The sequence below is a fragment of the Berghia stephanieae genome, chromosome 7, assembly GCF_034508935.2.
Source record: "Berghia stephanieae isolate SIO BIC M18660-M18661 chromosome 7, UCSD_Bste_1.3, whole genome shotgun sequence".
Classification (NCBI taxonomy): Eukaryota; Metazoa; Mollusca; class Gastropoda; order Nudibranchia; family Aeolidiidae; genus Berghia; species Berghia stephanieae.
Window position 1 is genome coordinate 29180097 of NC_088366.1, and position 22487 is coordinate 29202583.

Below are 22487 nucleotides of genomic sequence, written 5' to 3' on the forward strand. Positions count from 1 at the left end.
CTAAATGTGTCGCAAGCGCCATAAAACCCTTAAGAACAAAAACAAACATCTTCTTAACGGGATCCTGTGCTGGTGTCTGAATGAGACTTTTAGGTGAACGCACATTGATGGTAAGCACATTGAAATCTATATCTATTCCTATTTGAACCAATTCCCCATTGTCTGGGTGCCTTAATTGTAATTCTAGCGCTGATATGACCTAAATGTTTTGAAAACGCCGCAAAACTCTTTAAAACTTTCTACATACCGGTCTTTGCTTCGTTACCGATTGCCCGCGCTGCGCTGTGTGACCTCAAGCCAGTCACCTTGCCCTAGCTCAATTTGCGGCGCTGTATGGTATGTTGTGCCCAGTTGTTGGTACATTATTTAGATTTTGAATTGTAACCGTAGAGAGATTTCGAAATAAATGACAAGAAAGTAATATATATATATATATATATATATATATATATATATATATATATATATATATATATATATATATATATATATATATATATATATATATATATATATATGAAGGAATAATATAGTAATTCATAAAACAAGATGTCTGATGTCAGCAGGAATCACCCATGCTGTCCAAGTGAGCCAATTGGAGATTTAAATCTTGCCAAAGGAAAAAAAAACGAAAGTGTCTGAAGCGGGCCTGAAGCAATACCTTAACCTCTCTCTCTCTCTCTCTCTCTCTCTCTCTCTCTCTCTCTCTCTCTCTCTCTCTCTCTCTCTCCAACTGGATTGGTATATGAAGTGTATGTATTTCTAGAGACACACCTTACACCACCCTCTCCCCTCTGATGTATTAATTCTTTTTCAGCGAAGAAGAGTTCCACACTTTCATAAAGAGTGCGATTTGCGAGTCAGCAGCAGAAAATACAATGAAAGCGAAAGTTAGTTGTTAAACTTCATCTGTCAAAAGGATTAGGATTTCGATTACCTTTTGAACCTTTGCCTCTAATCCACTTTCCCCAAGAACGAACTGCTATCATAAAGTTTGCGATACATATCTAATTTACCATGCCTTATGCCAACCAGCCAGTTGTATCGCTGACTCAACTGACCGATGAAAACATAAAATTCACCATTGAAGACACTGACCTAAGGTAGGCCTGCTATTGGGGGAGGCCTTCCGAAAGCTCCTTGTGCTAAAGGAAACAACTCAAATATTCCCTCAACTAACCCTATGAAAAAAATAAAACCTAGCTCTAGTACTAACCCTAATAGTAATAGAATCACTCACTTATTAATAATTAAGACTAAGACTTTGACTTTATACTCTATCTATATCTATAATGTATAACTTTTACTTTTACTCTTTACTTTCTTTAACTTTAGGTTGTTGTTATTCTCAGACTCAGACATTTCTGCCGATAAATGAAACTGATTATTGATTGGCAGACACCTGTCTGGTAATAATTAAAAACCCGGTCTTTTGATTATTGGGGAGGCCTTCCGAAGGCTCCTACATCCCCAGTATTCTTTTTCTAGTATAAGTATAATTATAATAACTAAGGTCTAACCCTAATAATAATAAGGTGGTGTTTTTATGCACCTCCGTTGGAGGTGTACAAAAACGCACCGTTTTTATGCATCTCCATTGGAGGTGTACAAAAACGCACCGTTTTTATGCATCTCCATTGGAGGTGTACAAAAACGCACCTCGTTGGCAGTGATGGTAAATTAATGAAAATGTTGCTGCATGCGTCCATGAGGTTTAAATAGTTTTAGATTGTAGTTTAGCACGCTGCTTAGTGATTACCGAGTTTATACAATGATAATAATAATAACAATAATTTAAAAGATAAAGGTAAAAATAAACATTGCACACAAATACTGATCTCAAATAAATAAATAATTTTAATTTTAGAAAATTAAAATCGAATTTTTTCTTTAACATGATAAAAGTTTTTGAAAAACAGCAACAAAAAAAAAAAAAAAGAAGAAATAATAAAGTAAACTTTTGAAAAAAATATGTCCACAGCGAAATCGAACCCAGTACTTTCAAAGTTAGAGTCTGACAGCTTGTCCACTGCACTACAGAGCCACCTGACTGTTCGTCACATTTAATTATAAGGTCTTTCTAAAAAATAATTTTACCTTCAATGCAACTTCTATTTTCTGATTTTATATTTCGATTTTTTAAGAATATTATTATTTTAATTTGAATTTATTAACAAAGACATCATACAGATGTCACAATATAACTTTTGCCATGTCCAAATACAGAAACACAATATCGCTGATGAAATTGGGTAGAAAGCGCATGCGTAACGGAGGTGCATAAAAACGATCCGTTAAGATACACTGTCAACGGAGGTGCATAAAAACACTACGTAATAATAAATAGAAAAAAAATCCTCCGACCTCAAGCTAACCCTACTAATAGAAAAAACAAACAAACGTAGGACTGCTTTGCACTACCTTTCAATACTTCACAAATCAAAATGGCGGCCGAGAATCAAAACAATGGTCAAATTAGGAAATTTTAAACTTTCACAAATCTATCAAGGTTTGTTCTAGAGTTTTTAAAATATGATGACAAATTGAATACATAAACACATGGCAAAAGATCCACGGTGAAAATACAAATTGAAAGAAATGCTAGCGCTAGGAGCTTTCGGAAGGTCTCCTGGTAAATGTGATAGGGTGTTTGTCTTTTCCTATTAGGGTTAAAGGTACCAGGTTGTATTTTTTCTTAGGATTAGTTCAGGGAATATGTTATTTCCCTAGCCCGAGAATAAACTCTGCTATTGATTCAAATTTTAGAAACAAGATGGAGACTATTTGGACATATTGTAAGGAGAGAGAGAAATATTCCAGCTAATAAGGCAATGGAGTTATTCTTTACACCAAGCTGACATAACAAACACAAAGGCAGACCCATAACACAAGAATTGAGATGCGAATATTAGAACACCTGAGATCCTTCTCAGCAAAATGTCATGAATGGAAAGAACTCACTCAACAAATCAGAGAAGCTGCCAAAGTGTCCCAGTCCGAAGATTAGGAGGCGATTGGCAATAAGTCAAGTAAATCAAGTAGTTAAAGGAATACTTGAGTTGTTTCCCTTAGCATGAGGAGTTTACGGAATGCCTCCCAAGAATGCAATATGCTTTGTAGAGTTCATAAAACCTCTACCTGATGAAGAAAAAAAACTTGTCATTTCTTATATCGAATGTCCAATTGTTGAAAGTTTATGTTTACTAATCATTATTTTTATTTTTGACATACATCACTTTGTTGCATTGTTTTCTCATTTTCTTGCTTCATTTTCAGTGTTGCAAATGCTGTCAGAAGGGTGTGTATAGCTGAAGTACCCACCATTGGTAAGTTGTTGGTGTAAAATTTTAGGCACAGTAAATTACTGAGTTATAAATCTATTGTCTGCTAAAGATTATTATTCAGTAGGTGTTGCACCCTGTTGTAAACATGCTTTTTACTTTTATTAACAATTACAGTGCTAACACTGACCTGCCCAAAAATTCGTAGAATTACAACATTTTGGCTTCAATTGCAGAGCTTCCTGGGCACCTCTAAGTCATGATGACTGATTGAAAATGAAAACTGATGTCAGTCTGCATAATTTAAAGGATTTTAAAGTGTTATTTAACCCTTGTGATGGTAAAGTGTTGATCTATAAAGTTAACTATAGTGACTACTTCCTTGATATCCTAAAAACTACGAATTTTAAAATTTTCAATTAGGCAGGTCTGCTCACAGCCTTATGAAAAAAAAAAAATGCATGTGTTTTTATACATATTCATTCATTGTGCACTTTTAAGCATTTTGCGCAGGATTATGTTGAGCTGACAAGTGTTCCCTATCATGCAAGACTGCCGTCCCGTTGTCCCGCATCACTGCCTCATATCCCACATTTTAACCTTGCTGTTGATAGTTATTAGTATTAGAATATAACTGTGATATCATCCTCTATGTTCAATCAATATACATTTTGTGTGTCTGATTAGTCCCTTGAAAGTGTATGTAGGCGGGTGGTTGGATGGGAGCATCACCCTTGAATCATATACCTATGATGTTCGCATGGGTGTACGATCCGATAGTGATGTCGTTTCTTCTTCTCTTTACTAGCCTATCCTGCTTCTTTGGTTTGTGATTGTATTTTTGACAGGGGATATTTTTTTTTCTGTAAATCTTCTGCCTGTTTGTTCTTGGTTATTTATAATTTAGCTTATGATATCTTTAGGTTATGATTTTGATTCACATTTGTACTATTTTTGTTAGATTGCTTGTTTTTTTGTTTCAGCGGTCTCTCATATAACCTCAATTGTGTTGGAAGAGACCTAAAGCAACAAACAAACAAAAACAAAAAAAGTGTATGTAGTTGATGTTAAATAATATAGTATTTTAGGTGGTCAGTGATCCAGGTATTATTATTCTTAGCCTTCCTAACAAAAGCTGGGGGAAATATAACAGCATGCTCACCCTCTGTATAAATAGTACAGTCCAAGCCGGTATTGGGGACGCTGTTAATTGGGACAGCCGCTTTATTGGGACAAGTCCTTGGGAACGGAATTTTTTATATCTAATATCTAAAAAGTCGTACCCTTTCCCATTCCCCGCCCCTTAATTGGGATGGCCAACCACTTAATGTCGACAAAATTTGACAATGACTATCCCCATAAAAGAGTTTTATGTTATCTTCATTCATTTAAAACAATGATTCATAAGATGCAAATTAGTCTAATGGGACGGTCAACAGAGTGTGTTGCCACATCGTTCATCACAGAGTTGTGAGCAACAATTTACCTGTATCCCCTGTGTGTGTCTAACGTGACAGCCAATCAAATGTGGTCGAACCTCTTTATCATAGTCATCACAAAGATATGAACATTTCCCATATGAACTGTATCCCTTGTCAGTGTCATCAACCGCCATCATTACTTTCATGATCACGGGTCAACTCTGACACATCTTACAAAGTTAGTGGATCAGATTAGCAGTCAAGTGGCAGCTGAAGTTACCCAAAACAGACATCAAACAAATATCCCTGATTATTTTCTATGGCTTTAAAATATGAAACAAAAAAAAAAAAGAAAAGAAAAAACGAGGAAGAAACAAAACAAACAAACAAAGAAATAAACGAACAGAAGAAGTTTAATACAATTAATACATCTTTCATAAGAAGTTGTATTACCAGTCATAAGTCTGGATAAATGCAGATTGGACTATTATAAATCTAAAATTGCTCAGTTTCATGGCTGCCACTTAATTGGGACACTGCTTAATTGGGACGATTTGTCAGGAATCAAGCTCTCCGAATAAACCAGCTTGGAGGACTGTAGTATGTGGAATTTTCAAGCACTGAGTACTGAGCAGAATCGTAGTGATTAACTGTAATGACTTGATGCAAAAAATGCAATCACAAATGAACACTACAATACAGTGCTGCCAACCCTTGCCCATGAAAATGTGTACAATAATAGAGAGCCAAAATATGAAAAATTAAGATTTTGAAAAAATGCGTATAATCCAGACAATAAAGAAATTTTGTTTAAAATTTGGGGAAATATAGCTCAGCATCTTTATAGTTGCAAGATCATCTTTCTTTCTCCTAACAAATAATACTAATAGTAATGATGACATGACTACTCTTTGTGCAGCAACATGCTTTTCATGGGTTAAATCAATGTATAAATCTGATATTGAACTCCCACTGTGAACTTTCAGGTCACGAGAAAAATCAAAAGTGTACACTAAAAAAGTGGTTAATTATAAAAAAATAAAATTGAATGATGCAAATAATCAGAGCTGCCAAGTTCAGAAAGTCAAAATGAGGGACGGAATAATAGGAACACACACAGACAAAAACATACACACACACACATATATACACAAACACACATACGCAATAACACACACATTCACATACACATACACAAAATTAAATAGGTTCAGTTGCCGGCAGTACACAATAATACAACAAATTGGATGTAGTTTAAAATATCTCGGCCATTGGCCTCACATATTGGAGGTATCATATACTAGGAGTGCCTATGCTTAGAATCTGACATGTTGTTATTATTAGCAATAATTGTGATATGGCCTTTGTATAGCATCTTTCTTCCATTTTGAATTGTTGAATTACATTGTTAATTATAATTGCCACATCGGAAACTACTCAATACATTGCTACAGCCTTTTTTTCAAGAACGTTAAGTTGATTCCTATTTTTCACTAGAAGTTCTTTTTTGGTATCTTAATTCCTCCTACTGACTTCTTTGTGGAGTGACCTCTAGTATTGAGTATTGCATTTTCTGTGTAATTTCAGTAAAGATCTAAATGATGCTTAACAAGTGATTTACCATATTGTGTTCTTGGATAGTAAATTGAGTGCTGGGAATGCATTGATAAAATGAAAAGAGCTGAATTTCTCTGTAGGAATGGGCTTACTCATCTAAAGTTCTTTTCTTTTTAATTTTAGCCATTGACTGGGTCCAGATTGAAGCAAATTCAACAGTTTTATTTGATGAATTCATTTCCCATCGGCTTGGATTGATCCCTCTTACCAGTGAAGATGTGGTGGAAAGGATGCAATACTCAAGGGTGAGGTTTTTTGTCTATCCCTTATTCCTTTTAACCTTTTACAAATGGAGTTTGATTTTAATCTAACATGATATCAGCTCTTACCGAGACAGCTGTAAATGTGATTTGACTCTGGCATCACTGAAGCCTGGGTTGCATCGCTTTTACTGCTCTGCTTTCTATGTTAAAATGGATAGGTGGGGTTAAAGCCAGATAAAGGAAGAGAATTCATGTTTGAAAGAAATTCATTCTCTCTAAGTTTAAAGGTTAAAATTTGATTAAATAACATTTTTACTGACTTGCAAGTTATTGTATACAGTCTTTGGTTAATCATTTTAAATTTATTTTTTATATCTTTATTGATAATGAAAATTTTACTTCAATACATTATCGGAACATTTTATTTCATTTTATTTTCTAACCATTATTTTTTTCAATACTTTTAATTTTTAATTGTTAACTTCAGGACTGTACATGTGAGGAATTTTGTCCAGATTGTTCAGTAGAGTTTACCTTGGATGTGAAATGCACAGATGATCAGACCAGACAAGTCACAAGTGCAGATCTCAGGTCCAGCAACCCAAAAGTCATCCCAGTAAGTTATGGTGGATAAACATATTTATCCATTGAATATTCTTTTAGTTCCGTTTTAAAGATTTTACTCTCGCCACTTGCAATTAAATTTTGATCTTATTTTATCTCATCCTATCTTTAAAAAGGCTGATTAGGATAATATATCCTTTCAATTCCTTATACATGACATGATATTGAAATAGTCTTGATAAATCACATTTGTTTTTGATTATGAAAAACATTAATCAGATCCATATTTTAATTAATTGAATTCTTTGTCGATCAATTTTTAAAAATTGGTCAACAGAACAAGCATTTTCTTTTTCTTTCAGATTTAATGCTATTCCAAATATTAACCATACGATGGGACTTAAGAATTTTGTTTAAGTATAGTTTCACACCTTGAAATATAAATGTTAAATTTATCACCTCTTGTAAAAGTAACTGGTCCTCTTGTAAAAGTAACTGGAGAAAATGTAAAAAGGACTGTTGGACTCACTTCATACAGAGAATGACTTATTTTTAAGCTTCTCTAAAATTACATGGATATTTGGCAATGTTGAATGGAGTAAAACAATGACATTATAAGCTTCATTATGGTCTTTTGTTCATTTCTATAGGAATTGTGTTCATATTTATTCGAAATAAAAAAAAAAGGAATATAAAAAAAAAAAACAAACAGAAAAAAAAAAGATTAAAAAGAAACACAATTTAAAAAATAGATAAATGGTTTCTCATGATAGTGAAAGTCTGTATAACATCAACAATATTCTATAATTATATAAAAAATGCCTGATGATGTGTTGTTCCTTAATCAGAGCTGGTAATGGTAACTACTATTTTTTATGCTTATTTTTTTAAAGGTGACGTCTAAGACACATCAAGAGGCTAGTGAATATGAAGATACTGAAGGTCAGTAATTATAAGTGAAACAGATAATTATAATTTTTATCACTTGCATTCATAAGGCCCTGATCTTTGTCAGGGTTCTTACTTTCTCCTGCTATTCATTCATGTCTGACCAGGAAAATGAGTGTCTGAGGTATGATACACAGCCTACAATTTTTTAGGGATGATTTTTTTTTCTTATCTTCTTACCTCTTTTGAATTTATGAGAGTATAAGAAAATATATAAGAAAGATAAATATATTGCATTTTCAATTTTTAAAAGATAAATCTGTCAATGATATACTATGTTTTGTATCACTCTTCATCTGTATTTTTTGCACACTTTGAGCCCTTTGTATAGCAGTAGTAGTCTTTCATCGCTTTACAACTAATCCCAGTTCCTGTAACTTGAAATAGATTATTACACCCTTTTTCTAGCCCACCACACATTGCTTGATTGTTGGTTGAGTTGTAAGGTTAGTGTCCCCTCAGTGACAGTTCAAATCCAGGTTTGTTAATATTAGCTTATATTCGCTTTTTATGCTTCATCATTGTCGTTAAGATCTATTATTATTATTATTATTATTATTATTATTATTATTATTATTATTATTATTATTATTATTATTATTATTATTATTATTATTATTGTTATTATTTCTATTATTATTTCTCAGATATATTAATTGCGAAGCTTAGAAAAGGTCAAGAGTTGAAAGTCAGGGCTTTTGCTCGTAAAGGATTCGCCAAGGAGCACGCTAAATGGAATCCTACAGCTGGTGTGTCATTTGAATACGATCCTGATAATTCTTTAAAGCATACAACATACCCAAAACCTGATGAATGGTGAGTCAATATGACTTCTATATCCTTGGTATTTTTTATCTTTTATACTTTCTTCTATATGTCAATTTTCAATCTTTGCCTGTTTCTAATACAATTGAATAGTTACATGTTGTTAAATCACTCATAATATTACAGCATCTGATTATAAAATGTGGAGATGATTTATTAGACATTAAATGTAATTTCTCTGATTCTCACCTCCTCTGAAAATGAAAATTGAAAAGAAAAAAAAATAAGGATCCTAAATTTAGTGTTTTGATTAATATTGATCTAGCTCAATCAGGACGATATCAAAAACTAACTGGACTCATTTCAGACAAGGACAGAAATTGGCTTGAAATAGATAAGACAAGATACATGAACTTTATTTATTCACTTCTGGACATTTACATATTAGGTATTGCCTTTGACTAATAAATCATGAAAGATAACTAAGCAAACAAAATTAAAGGTAAATAAACTTGATATACATGTACATAGAAACAGATTATTAAAAAGCTTAACAAGACTAAACCCAATAAAGATTGAATTAAAAAGATAAAGTTAATCCTCTCTGTTTACAGCTACCTCCAAGTATATCTGGGAAAAGGTATTTTGGAAAACTGATCAAAAAAAAAAAAAAAAAAAAAAGAGGGAAAACTTAGCCATAAAAAAGTACTCTGCAATGTCTTCAATTAAGAATCTTCATTTTTATAACGTCTTATGTTCTTTCCATTACAGGCCCAAGAGTGAATATTCGGAGTTAGAAGAGGATCAATGTAAGTGCCAGCCATTTGTCTGTAAACTTTTGTATTTTTAAAAAATGTGACCCAATGCCCCATAACGAATTTGTGTCATGAATCATTCCAGGCACCATAAAATGTTATAAGAATGACATAATTGTGAGTTAATCTCAGTTGATTTATTGTTCACCTTGATATTTGTGTTTAATCGGACTTTATATTTGTTTTTAACAATTCCACATTTTACCAGATTGAGATGTGACCAAAAAGGGGATAATATAAAGCGATTATCTTTAGTCTCTCTCAGTCATTTTCAAATCTATTGATAAGAGATATAAATTGGGATAATTGTACTTTGTTTCACAGAAAAAAAGGGAAACTCTAGAACAGCTGTTTTAAAAAAATTTTCATCATGTTTGTTATTTTTTCTTTCCTAAAAAAAGGCAGTCTTTTAATGTTTATTTCTGTGCTCTTGGCAAACAAAAGAGAAACAAAACAACAACAAAAAACCCCAACAAAAACAACTAACTATTATTGGGGAATAATACTCGAAACTAAATTCCAGAATGGTGAAAAGATTCATTGAGTGCTTGACGCAGATTAGGATATGGATACAAGAAATTTCTTTGGTGCCTGCTTGTCTCTCTGTCCTTACCTTGACTGTGTCCTATTGCATTTCCATCCCATTTCATTCCAACTGATCACAGTGTATGGTCTCTCCTCTTGCTGATATTCAGTGTTGAAAATGGAGTCCAAATTTTAGTGACAATCCTTTGTTTCATGATATCTGGCCATGTAACAGGGGAATAATTTTATTGATATATCCAAGTCTAACTGATGGTCTCTCCCCCCCCCCCCCCCCCCCCCCCCCCCCAACCACCACCACTTATGTTTGGATTACATAGTAATTGTCATGTCACCATTATTTAATTAGAATTACCTCAGATTATCTTATTTATTTATTTTCTCTTTTTGATACCCAGATGAAGCCCCATTTGATGTCAATGGAAAACCCAATAAGTTCTTTTATAACGTGGAGTCAATTGGATCTTTGAAACCCGAGACGATTCTCTTCTCTGGGCTCAGTGTGCTGAAAAAGAAGCTTAGTGATCTCCAGACACAGTTACATGTGGAAATCAACACAGACGCATTGACTATTAATTGATTGCAACAGACACATCACATCATGAAATTATTGAATAAATGTGTTCCCTCATCAATTCATTCCATTACTCATCATTCATTTGTTCATCTATTCATTCCTTCATCAGGGATGTCCTTTTTTCCGGCTAAAGTCGGAAAACCGTTTTTTAAAAATCTTCCAGCTGACCTTGGTAAGTATTGGTGAGTTGATTTTTTAAAAAAAATGAAAGTTTTGGTTAGTTAAAGGCAAGGTTTAAGGTGAGCTAGATGGATGTGAAACCATTTCTATGATTTAAGGGTGATACTATTTAATGAAGAGAAGCTTTGCACGAAATATTTTCATTTATGGTCTTTACGAGAACATTTTTTTTCGGGCTCTTTTAATTTTAGAAAAGGGCATCCTATAATCATACATTCATTTATTTCTTCCATCTATTCCATGAGTCCTACATCCTGATACCCATTTCATTTATAGATTCATCGACATCCATCAGAGAGACCGAAACTTGAGACCAAGTCTCTTGAAGAAATTGGAATTAAAGTTTTGAGAACTTCCTGTTTGTTTGTTTTTCTTTTATAAAAAGAGTTATTTAAAACAAAATCTTTATTGAATTTTATTTTGATTGGGTTTCACTGTTATGTTTTGTTGTTGTCATAATCGAATTCATTTAGAATTGAATAAAGTCTTTCTTTTGTCTTAGATTGGGTGACCTGATTGGGTTTGAAGAGAATTTTGTAATGGCTCCATGTGGATAACCCATGAAAAACTTGACTTAAGAAGACTTAATCGAAGAAATCAAAGTTGTGGTGGTCGAATACGAATACAAAAAAAAAAAAGATTTTTTTCCCTTCTCATATCTTTTGTAGAGCAGTATAATTAGGTGCCCCAAACGTAAACAATAACAAGTTGCTAGTGATTTTCGTTAGGGACCGGAAAAATTTACGCACAATATAGGTCTCCCAATTTTGTAGTTTGAGTTGTAGGCAATACACTTTCAGTATTGAAAATATGTTTACATAAAATATAACAGTTGCAGAAATAATAATATAAGACTAAATTATTCTGAAAATCAGGCTCCGAATAATTCTCGTTTTGTTCACACCAGCGCAATAATTTGCTCTGGTCTAAAAATAGATAGACTGTAACTTTTGATAAATTTTAACTTTTGTTCCATAAAATATCCATATCTAGACATTATTTGATGCATGATCGAGTATTTATGAATATGTGTTTCTTTTGCCACCTAACAGCCAAATTTTAAAGGTTATTTTTTTCTATAATTTACATTGGAACTTGAGCTGTCAAGACAGGAACATGTGGTTTGCCATGTGCTTCGAGACCTTTGTTTACGTTTGGGGCACCTAATTATACTGCTCTGTATATTCTGATAGCTTTCAAAGAGTATAATTTGTATTTTCTTAATGTCTTTTTAAATTAGAATTATTTGAAAATAATAGACTTCCGCTCATGTGAAGATATCTATAAACAATGCATCGCATTCTGCGGTTGCTAGTTGTGTCGTCTGCATTCAGGTCGGCGAGGTCACGAAACGGTGTCTACTTGAACTCTGTCGCCTTTTACCCACCTCATAATAATAATAATAAAATAATAATAATAATAATAATTTATGTGATGATGATGATGATGATGATAATAATAATAATAATAATAATGGTGATAATAATGATAATAATAATAATAATAATCATCATCATCATCAAGGTCATCATCATTAGCAGCATACCGAGCACCTAGATATCGTTTAAGCATCAATGTTTATGTGTCACACTAATTCAACACAGTTATATTATTATTGTGGTTTGCGTAATAGTATGGTTCAAATCAAATTTCAGGTTGAAAATGTCCGTATCATCATCTTTAACATCACGGTCATGAACATCGCCTCATCCCCATCACCAACAATCCCGTGATCAAGTCACTTAACCCATTAAATCATGGCATTGACAATGTACTAAATCTTGTACTAACTACTAACAATTATATAATGGCAAAAGGCAGTATTGAGGTGGATTGGTCAAAATGATTCATTTTTCGAGATAAAAAAAAATAAAAATTAGAAAGCCCAGCTCTATCAAAGCGCACATATTGTGGTCAATGGTACGTGACTTTTGTAGCGTAGTGTTCTACCAGCTATGGTGTTAAGACTTTTAACGGATTAGAAAATGATAGTGACAAGCTAGATTTGTCTGTTGAACACCGCTCTGAGGATACACTGGAGGTCCTGAAGCAAAATGATACCAACTGGCACAAATTATGTCGCTTTGATATACGGCCACAATAAATCAAAAGGCTTGCTGTGAAAAATGAGAAATCACAAGAAAACTTGTCAAATTATCCGGATCTAGACATTCTCTCATCATCCCACTGTCCAAGGAGACAGAATATGCGTTTTCCCTCAGATGACGTTATCACAAGAAATAGGACACATTGTATGCTTTGCAACAATAAGATGAAGCTTCCCTCCATTCAATAATGACAAAAGACATGAACGAAAATATCCGCGTGGCTGAAGAAATTATAAACGATGTCCAGATTCTCTCCATGTTCTCAAATGGTGATTTGATTGCGCAGGAAGTTCATTACAGAAGAAGATTTGTCATGTCCGTTTTATGAACATAAAAAATGCTGAATATTACCAAAACAAAGTTCTAGTTTTGTTGTTGCTGAAATTGTTTTTTCTTCTCCTTCCTTTCCTCTTCAAGCTGAAACTTCCTCGTGGAAAAGGCTCAGCAGCAGCGTTCCCAATTGTTTTTTCTGAGAGTTATCCAAATTGTTCCTAGGTCTTATAGTTGAGGGTAGAAACGAGTGAAGATGGTAGTCCACTCTAGATTGTGGCAACATAAATTTGCCAGGTTTCCTCTTGTTCTGTTGGAGGCCGTGTACTGACACCTGACCTGGTTTTTCTGACCTTTGTAAAATACATTTAGTTTATTCTTCTCTCTCCTTTCCTTCAACGGTTCCAAATGGGGTGTCGTATATGGCTTTGATTTGTTTGAGGATTTTGTTGAACGAATTTTATAGCTTTATTTGGGGTGATTCTATTTACGGAGTGCTTATTCGTCCTTCAGGTCGTATTCTTAAAAAGTGTCTAGCCGACCTTCAGTGCTTATGCAAATGAGGTAGGCGTGAAATACGTAAAGGGCATTTGACTGAAAGGCTGTTGTTTATATTTGTCACCGTATTTTTATATGTATTAAATTCAAGGTTATTGCCCTCCCATAAATCGCATTGTTATTACAGTGACCTATATATGTCACTGCTTCCCCGGCTTTTTGTGTGCGCCCATGTTATCTATGTAATTAAGTGGAATTACAAAATCGGAGTGTTCAGTCCTTCACGTCTTCACTTTTTTATCGACTGTTGAAACGTAAGCATCGTTATGAGTATGAGTAGAAAAAAAGCATATTATTTTCTCTCTCTCTCTCTCTCTCTCTCTCTCTCTCTCTCTCTCTCTCTCTCTCTCTCTCTCTTTTCTCTCTCTCTGTCATATTTCCCCCCTTTTCTCTCTAATTTCTTCTCTCCCTCCATCAATCTCTTCCGTTGTATTTTCCTCTCTTTATCTCGCTATCATCCTTTCATTTCTTCTCTCTCTCTCTCTCTCTCTCTCTCTCTCTCTCTCTCTCTCTCTCTCTCTCTCGCTCTGTCTTTAATTCCCTCTGTATTTCTCTTTCTCTCACATATTCTTCTCGCACATATTCTTCTCTCTCTCTCTCTCTCTCTCTCTCTCTCTCTCTCTCTCTCTCTCAACTATGCACCGAGCGAGGGTCGAACTCAGGACCTTCCGATCAAAAGGCGAGTGTCATGCATATCTCTATCTATCTATCTCATTCTCTTTCAGTCTTCCTCTCTAATTTTCTCTACCTCCATATACATATTTTACACATATATATATATACATACATACCTATCTATCTTCATCGCTCCTCCTTCGCCTACCCCCCCCCCCCTCTCTCTCTCTCTCTCTCTCTCTCTCTCTCTCTCTCTCTCTCTCTCTCTCTCTTCTCTTCTTTATTTTTCTTTAAGGCTCTCTCTCTCTCTCTCTCTCTCTCTCTCTCTCTCTCTCTCTCTCTCTCTGTCTCTCTCTCTCTCTGTCATATTTTCCCCCTTTTATCTCTAATTTCTTCTCTCCCTCCATCAGTCTCTTCCTTTGTATTTTCCTCTCTTTATCTTGCTATCATCCTCTTTCATATCTTCACACTCTCTCTTTCTCTCTCTCTCTCTGTCTCTCTCTCTTTCTCTCTCTCTATCTATCTATCTATCTATCTATCTATCTATCTATCTATCTACCTATCTATCTATCTATCTATCTATCTATCTATCTATCTATCTATCTATCTATTTATCTATCTATCTATCTTTCTATCTATCTATCTCTTCTGATTTCTTCCTCTTTTGTTTTCTTAAAAACCCTTCTCTCTCTTTATCTATCTCTCAATTTTATTCTCCCCTCCCCCTCCCTCTTTCTTTCTTGACTTCTGTCACATTTCTTTTCTCCTTGTCTCTCATTCTTCTTCCTCTGTCTTTCTTTCTCTTTCATATTTCCCCCCATAAATCTCTTATGTTCCCTATTGTCGGGTTGTCTCTCGCTCCTTTTCTATCTATTCCTCTATTTCGTCGTCGTCGTCTTTCTCTCTCTCTCTCTCTCTCTCTCTCTCTCTCTCTCTCTCTCTCTCTCTCTCTCTCTCTTCTTTCTTTCTTTCTTTCTTTCTTCCCCCCTCCACCTTTGTTCTCCAATTTCCTGTCTTTTTCTCTCCCCCTTTATTAGCCCATCCTCCTCTTTTATTCTGGCCACCCTCTCTCTTCTCTCTCTTCCCTCTTTCTTGTCTGTCCCCTCCCTCTCCCCTCTCTCTCTCTACTCTGCCTTTCTCTCTCTCTCTCTCTATCTACTACTCTCTCTCTCTCTCTTCTCTCTATCTATTCTCATCTATCTATCTATCTATCTATCTACTATCTATCTGTCTATCTTTCTCTATGTCTGAGTGGTCTCAAACGCGTTTCATCTGGATATGGTATCAAATACTCCTCTCCTTTCACATTCTCTGATCCATTATTGTTTTTAAAAAAGGAAAAGAAAAAAAAAATAACAAAAGGGGACGACACAGAAACATCCCACCCCGCGACTGCAACATCATAAATTAAAACCAATCCCTCTCACTCCACCCCCCCCCCCCCCCCTCTTAAAAAAACACACTTCCTGGCCGCCTGTATAACTTAGAGTTGCCAACCACCGAAGAATTAAAATACATTCGGAAGACCTAAAGTTTTCGTAGTGAGCTTGCTATGGCAATTAAGGTAATGATTAGAGATCTTGAGTCTTGAGGCGGTGGCGGTGGTGGGAATCATGGATGTAGAGAGAAAGAAGAAGAAGAAGACCACGAAAGAGAGGATCTGATAGAGAAGAAGCTAGAGACAACCCGACAGAGGAAACAAATAAAATGTGAAATAAGGAAGAAGAATGTGCCGCTATGTGGTCTTGTGGTATGACACTCGCTTTCGGATCGGATTGGAAAATCCTGGGTTCGAGCCTCACTCGGCGCATAGTTGAGTCCACTCTTACCGTACTCAGGTTTAAAATAAGTACCAGGCCGTTAACTGCGTTGTTCTGTCTGAAAAAATGTAATATCGCCTAACAGACATCATGTAGGATGTTAAGTGTTGCTCTTGGCCTGTGACACCCTGTAAAGCGCTTTGAGACTTCGAGCGGATATTGCGCTATATAAAAACTCTCGTTAGTATTTGTGACAATGATAGCAGTGATGTTATTCTTGTTTCGATGATGAAATGATGGTAGTGGTGATGTCACTGATCAAGAAGCTAGAGTGATCAAGTTGATGGCAATGGTGACGCTTTTGTGTGCGCGTATGTTATTGATATTTAAAATGATTGTTTCCTAGAGTGGTGGTGGCTGACATGATAGTTATGATTTTGCTAGTGATGGCAATAATAGATATGACCATGGTAATGGTTGGTATAATGCTGTGGTGGTGATATTGATTGTGGTGCTGATGATACTTATGATATTGTGCAATTGATGGTGGTAGCGATTCTGATGGTAATGATAATGTTGTAAAAGCGCTTGTGGTAGTGATGGTGATGGTTTTAAAATTGACGTGGATCGACGTGCAATTATTTTTAGGTCTGATAACCATTTCCTTATGGGCTCATTCTTGTAATAGAAATCTTTTAAAAAATGACGCAAAATACATTATACAACAATGTTAAACCAGGCCCATAAGTGGATTCGGATGTCAGACCTGCGTGTTTGTTAACCTACAATGCAGCACAAATCCCTTTCGAAACGATATTCTTTTTTCCACTATAACACAATTAAGTCGAATGCTTGGCAGGTCTGTATCACTGCGTACATAGACACGTTAGTTGTAATACTATCTATTAAAATACCACCTTGAGTGGCGATAAGCCAAATTACACATCTGGAATACAGCATTTGCATACAAAGCTGTTTGAGTACAGAATTATTGAGAAAAATCGTGGATTTATTTTTCTTGTAACCATTGTTTTAAATATATCAATCTTATTATGTATATATTTCCGTCTTTCTATTTTTTAATTTTAAACTAAAGTTAGGAATTTGTTTTTGGCCAGTAATCGTAACTTTATCAGACCATACCCAGATCAAAACAACAACCCCAACCCCCTGACAACATTACCCCTTGTTCTGAGTTTAAGAACATAGGCAAGTTATTGTTCTTAGGCCGAACTGGGCTTTTATGTTCTGTATCATTCTATTTCACCCAGTTTCAACCCGTTGACATTTTAAATCCCAGCCCGTTGACATTCTAACTTCTCGTCAGGGCAAAAGTGGATACCAAATACTTAATAGTATTAGCTAACGAATGAAGTACTGAAAATATTGAGGACTTGGTATTAGTGTCCTTTATTAATCTTTAATATATTGACATCGTCTATGGAGATAAGTTTAAATGCAGGGGTTGTGCTTTCGGCTTTGGAATTAATTTGCGTGTTGTAAAGCCGCCAAATTCCATCCCGTCTATACAATTACCTCGTTTACTGCCAATTTGAAAACGCATTGAATTCGCCATGAATTAAATCTATCATTATGTCATACAGCTAGTCTACTCAAGACTGTACAACTTATAACAAAATTTTCTGAAGTTAAAGGACAGGTATCGACATCGTTCAAAAATTTTGGCTAAATTCAAGCTATTATTGATGGCACTCACTGAATTATCAAGATTATAACATTTTTTTTATAAAACTGCTTCTTAACAGATACAGAAATTTGGTGTTTTTTTTTTCTTGCGCTGCTTATACTATTATGACTAATATAATATTTTGACAAATTGAATACTAGTCATTTAAAACAAATAGTTACTGAGTGCTTACCCACTATTATAGATTGAAAAAAAAATGTAAAAAAGGCAAAACACACGTAGACACACAATAGACACACACACACACACACACACACACACACACACACACAAATCAAACAAAAGCAGGGAAAATACCAACAAGAGAAAACAAATAAAAAAGAACAATAACCCCCCCCCCCCAAAAAAAAAAAAAACAACAGCAAACAAAACAAAACAACAACAACCCCCCCCCCTCCAAAAAAAAAAAAAAAAAAAAAAAAAAAAAAAAGAAACCAAAACAAAGAAAACCTGCCGAATCTTCCTCTGTGCCTAGCCAACCCAAACTCTCGAGCAGGTATTTGAATTGGATACTTACCAATAGGAGAACACGACAATTGTTCCTTATAAGAAATCAATCACCATTCTGGAATAAAAATCATATCCCAGAAGAAAAAAACAAACAAAAAAACCCCACGAAATTAACACACACACACACACACACACACACACACACACCTAAAAAAAAAACACACATAACTGATTATTTGACTCACAAACAGAGGAGGTGGGGTTTGTGAAACATTTAAGACGATACGGATATATCATGTAATTACGTGGATTCGAATCCAGCTCAGTAAAAGCAAAAACGGAATATTGCCCAGCTTTAGTGTGAAGGACGAATAGTGCAAGCAACACGATTTGTCCGTACGTACGGCAACCACGGTTGAAGCTATTCGACCTTTCGGAGGTGTGATCGGGATCCCATACCTTACCGCTTTACTTGAGTGTTGGTCTAACATAAACTTTATAGCATTTCTCTTTCATGGTTACTTTGTAGCCTAAGGGGTTTCTTCTCAAGCATCCCAGGGTGGAGTTTGCCTTCCTGCATATGTTTGCAATCTGGTCTTTCCAGGTCAGGCGATTGTTTATCGTTACTCCGAGATATTTTGCTTTGGTGACTTCTTATAGTGAGTTGTGGTGTATTCTGTATTATCTTCCTTTTGTTGGTAATTTTCTGGAATCAAAGTCCCGATGAAGAATTTCTGGGTCTTTCTTATGCCTTATTGCTCTGTACAAAAGGCTGTCATCCGCAAATAGTCTCAGTTGAGTTCCGAGCGACAATCTTTCAGGCAAATCATTGATGTAGATAAGGAACAAGAGGGGACCCAGTACGGTACCTAGGGGCACACCTGTAGTACTGGAGTGGACTGACATTGCTCTTTCAGTTGTTTACGATTAGTGAGAAAATCCATTACCCAGTCGTGTGTGCTACTCATGATTCCATATCTCCGCAGTTTAATAGCCAGAGTATGGCAATTGACTTTATAAAATGATTTACTGAAGTCTAATAAATTAACATCTGTTTAGAGTTGTTTATTCATGTTTTCTGTTAGGTTGTTGCAAGTTGTTATTCGTTGTGTTTCACAAAAGCTCTCCTTTCTGGAGCCATGCTATATATAAAACATTCAAGTATAGAACAGATCAGAGAGAGAGAGAGTCCATAAATTGTCAGAATTAATCAAGATGTATAGCAAAGAATGCTGTGAAAGAGTTTGCACCCAGTCGTATGTTCACCCAATCAGGTTCAGAGACAGACTACCAGGCCTCGACAGCTAACCTCAGGAAAGGAAACATTTTTAGCCTTCAATAAGACAACATATGGTTTTCTTGAACACACTCACATGGAAAAAGCTGACAACGAGATATTGGCTTTATCTTGCCCCGTTAAATAATTCAAAGAGATCAGGATAAACTAGAAAAGGCTGCTGTTGAATTTTCTCAAGTCTCCCAAGAAAAATGTGTTCCACAGTCATTTGTCTAATAAATATGATTTTTGTTGGATCCTAATCATCTAAAACTGTTAATGTACGTCACCAAGAAAGTTTTTCATTTCCGAAATTAATAGTTACCAACATCACCGTAATCACTACCACTATCACCACCACCACCTCATCATTACCATATTCATCATCATCATAATCGTCATCATCATCATCTTCATCATCATCGCTACCACGATCACCACCACCTCATCATCATCCCCATCACCATTATCAATACTACTATCTCCATAATCACCTCATCATCATCATCATCATCATCATCATCATCATCATCATCATCATCATCATCATCATCATCATCATCATCATCACTACCATTACCACCACCACCATCATCACAACACCATCAACACCATCCTGATCATCATCTTCATCGTCGTCGTCATCATCATCATCAGCATCATCATCATCATCATCATCATCATCATCATCATCATCACTACCAAGATCAGCACCACCACCACCTCATCAACATCATCATCATCATCATCATCATCATCATCATCATCATCATCATCATCATCATCATCATCATCACCACTACTATTATCACAACAATCACCTCATCATCATCATCATCCTCATCATCATTATCACATCCACCATCATCTTCACCACGATTACGACCAACACAAGTAAAACTGACACCAGCACCATCTCATCCTCTCCCACCACCCCCCTTCCAGTCCTCATAATAAAGCTATACTACCGGCCCATACGGCTCCTATATCGCATAAAGTCACATTTTTAACAATTATGATTATTTAAACCAAAAAAAAATCAACCGCTTACACGGGCTAAAAACAATATATTTTTAAAGCACCGAATTGTCAACAAATATGTCATGGATTACGCCCCTTTGTTTTAATATAGCTCATATAGGCGGATTTTCATCTCCCTATTTTACACTGTTAGAGGAATTTCTCAATGTGGTTCTATATCAACATCGATTAATAGTGGTCTCAAGTTACTTTGTACCAAATTTGGTGCTTTCATCACTAATTTGCACAATTTTATCCTAATTCCCCTAGCTAGGAAGGAAACAGTCAACAAATGTATAGTTAACGTTATGGTATTTTTTCCCTTGTAAATCATCTGTCTGTAATGTATTATTATATTTGTTGTTTTGAATGTGTAATAGCATTTGAGTGTGTTCCTCTTAGTGGGATCCCGTGTTTTTGTCTAGATGTGACTTTTAGGTGATCTCAAACTATGCACAATGATAAATCAGAAAAAAGTCAGAAAAATCTTGCTGGGGATCAATCTCAGTCCTTTCGGTATGAAGCAAGTGCTCTACAACTGAGCTATCGAGACCAAACCCCTCATGTGTAAGGTTAAGACGTCTTAAAATGGTTACATGATTCTGGCAAAAGGAATGCATTACAAAATACAGCTATTATCAATTAAAGACACCACAGAAAGCAAGAAGGGTAAAGTAAGCTCATATATTAAAAAAAAAAGAAACATCCATCTGACTGCTTCCCGCTCAGCAAGGATCCCAGACAATGCCCGGGCAAACCAAGTCCAACAAATACAAAGCTTCGTGAAAATACTAAAGAGCTATTATGCTTATGGAGCTTTATTGTGTTGAACGGAATTTATCTATTTTATAACTTACTGGTATACTGCTAGTGTATCCTTATGAACCCTCAGTCATATCTAATATTTCATGGTGGAGTGAATAATTAGAAAATGAAAAAAATAACCGCAAAAAAAAAAAAAAAAGAAGGAAGCAGGAAAGGATCTAAACAGATTCCCATTGCTTGTGATGTAGATGTTACACAATTTGAGCAAATTGCAACCTACTACTACTATTGAAAAGTCGTTATAAATTACAGTATCAGGTTAAAAATTAAACTGTGTCAAGAGGTATGATGATATATACATTTTTAATTCAAGGGAGGCAATGCCCTACAAACTGTCTTCAAATTTTAACCGTCACATTTACTGGGTTAGCTCCCATTTTTATAATTCTCGTTCTGAAATGTTGGATATGTTCCCCTTTCTGAGTTATTTCCCATGAAAATGGAATTCTGATCTCATGACCCTTATCACAATCCAGTTTTGTCTTTTTGCTGTAAGCTGCAAGTCACAAAGTCAAATTGCTGAATTTGTAGACCGTATTTCATACTACAATGTAATTCGTGGGGCTATGTGGTCTTGTGGTATGACACTCGCTTTCGGATCGGAAGGTCCTGGGTTCGAACCTTGCTCGGCGCATTGTTGAGTCAGTGGAAAAGGCTCTTTGCTCACGTTCTCTCACCGTACTCAGGTGTAAAATGAGTACCTGGCCGTTAACAACATTGTCTCTGTCGAAAAAATTGTAATATCGCCTAACAGGTCTCGTTCTATGTGTTTCATGTTGTTGTTGGTCATGTACCCTTTGTAAAGCGCTTTGAGCACGTTTAGTGAATATTGCGCTATATTAAAAAAGCTCATTTTTTGTTTTTTTAATTCATTGATTTTTCAAAAAAATTTGCACAAAGAAAAAAAGGTCAATCTGTATATGTGCCGCTCATTCGACTAAGGACCCCAGCCAAGATGAGGGCAAAACAGTCACATGGAAAGG

The 22487-nt window shown here is 35.3% G+C and overlaps 1 protein-coding gene across 1 annotated transcript; it reads left to right on the plus strand.

Moving 5' to 3' along the window:
• The first annotated feature begins 824 nt into the window (after window positions 1-824).
• LOC144977015 (DNA-directed RNA polymerase II subunit RPB3-like) lies at window positions 825-11269 on the plus strand. Its single transcript, XM_078921706.1, has 8 exons — window positions 825-1103; window positions 3277-3326; window positions 6443-6564; window positions 7010-7138; window positions 7980-8028; window positions 8682-8850; window positions 9571-9608; window positions 10556-11269. Exons 1-8 carry the CDS (start codon window positions 1018-1020, stop codon window positions 10735-10737), a joined length of 825 nt encoding a protein of 274 aa, XP_078777832.1. The 5' UTR covers window positions 825-1017; the 3' UTR covers window positions 10738-11269.
• The last annotated feature ends 11218 nt before the right edge of the window (window positions 11270-22487 follow it).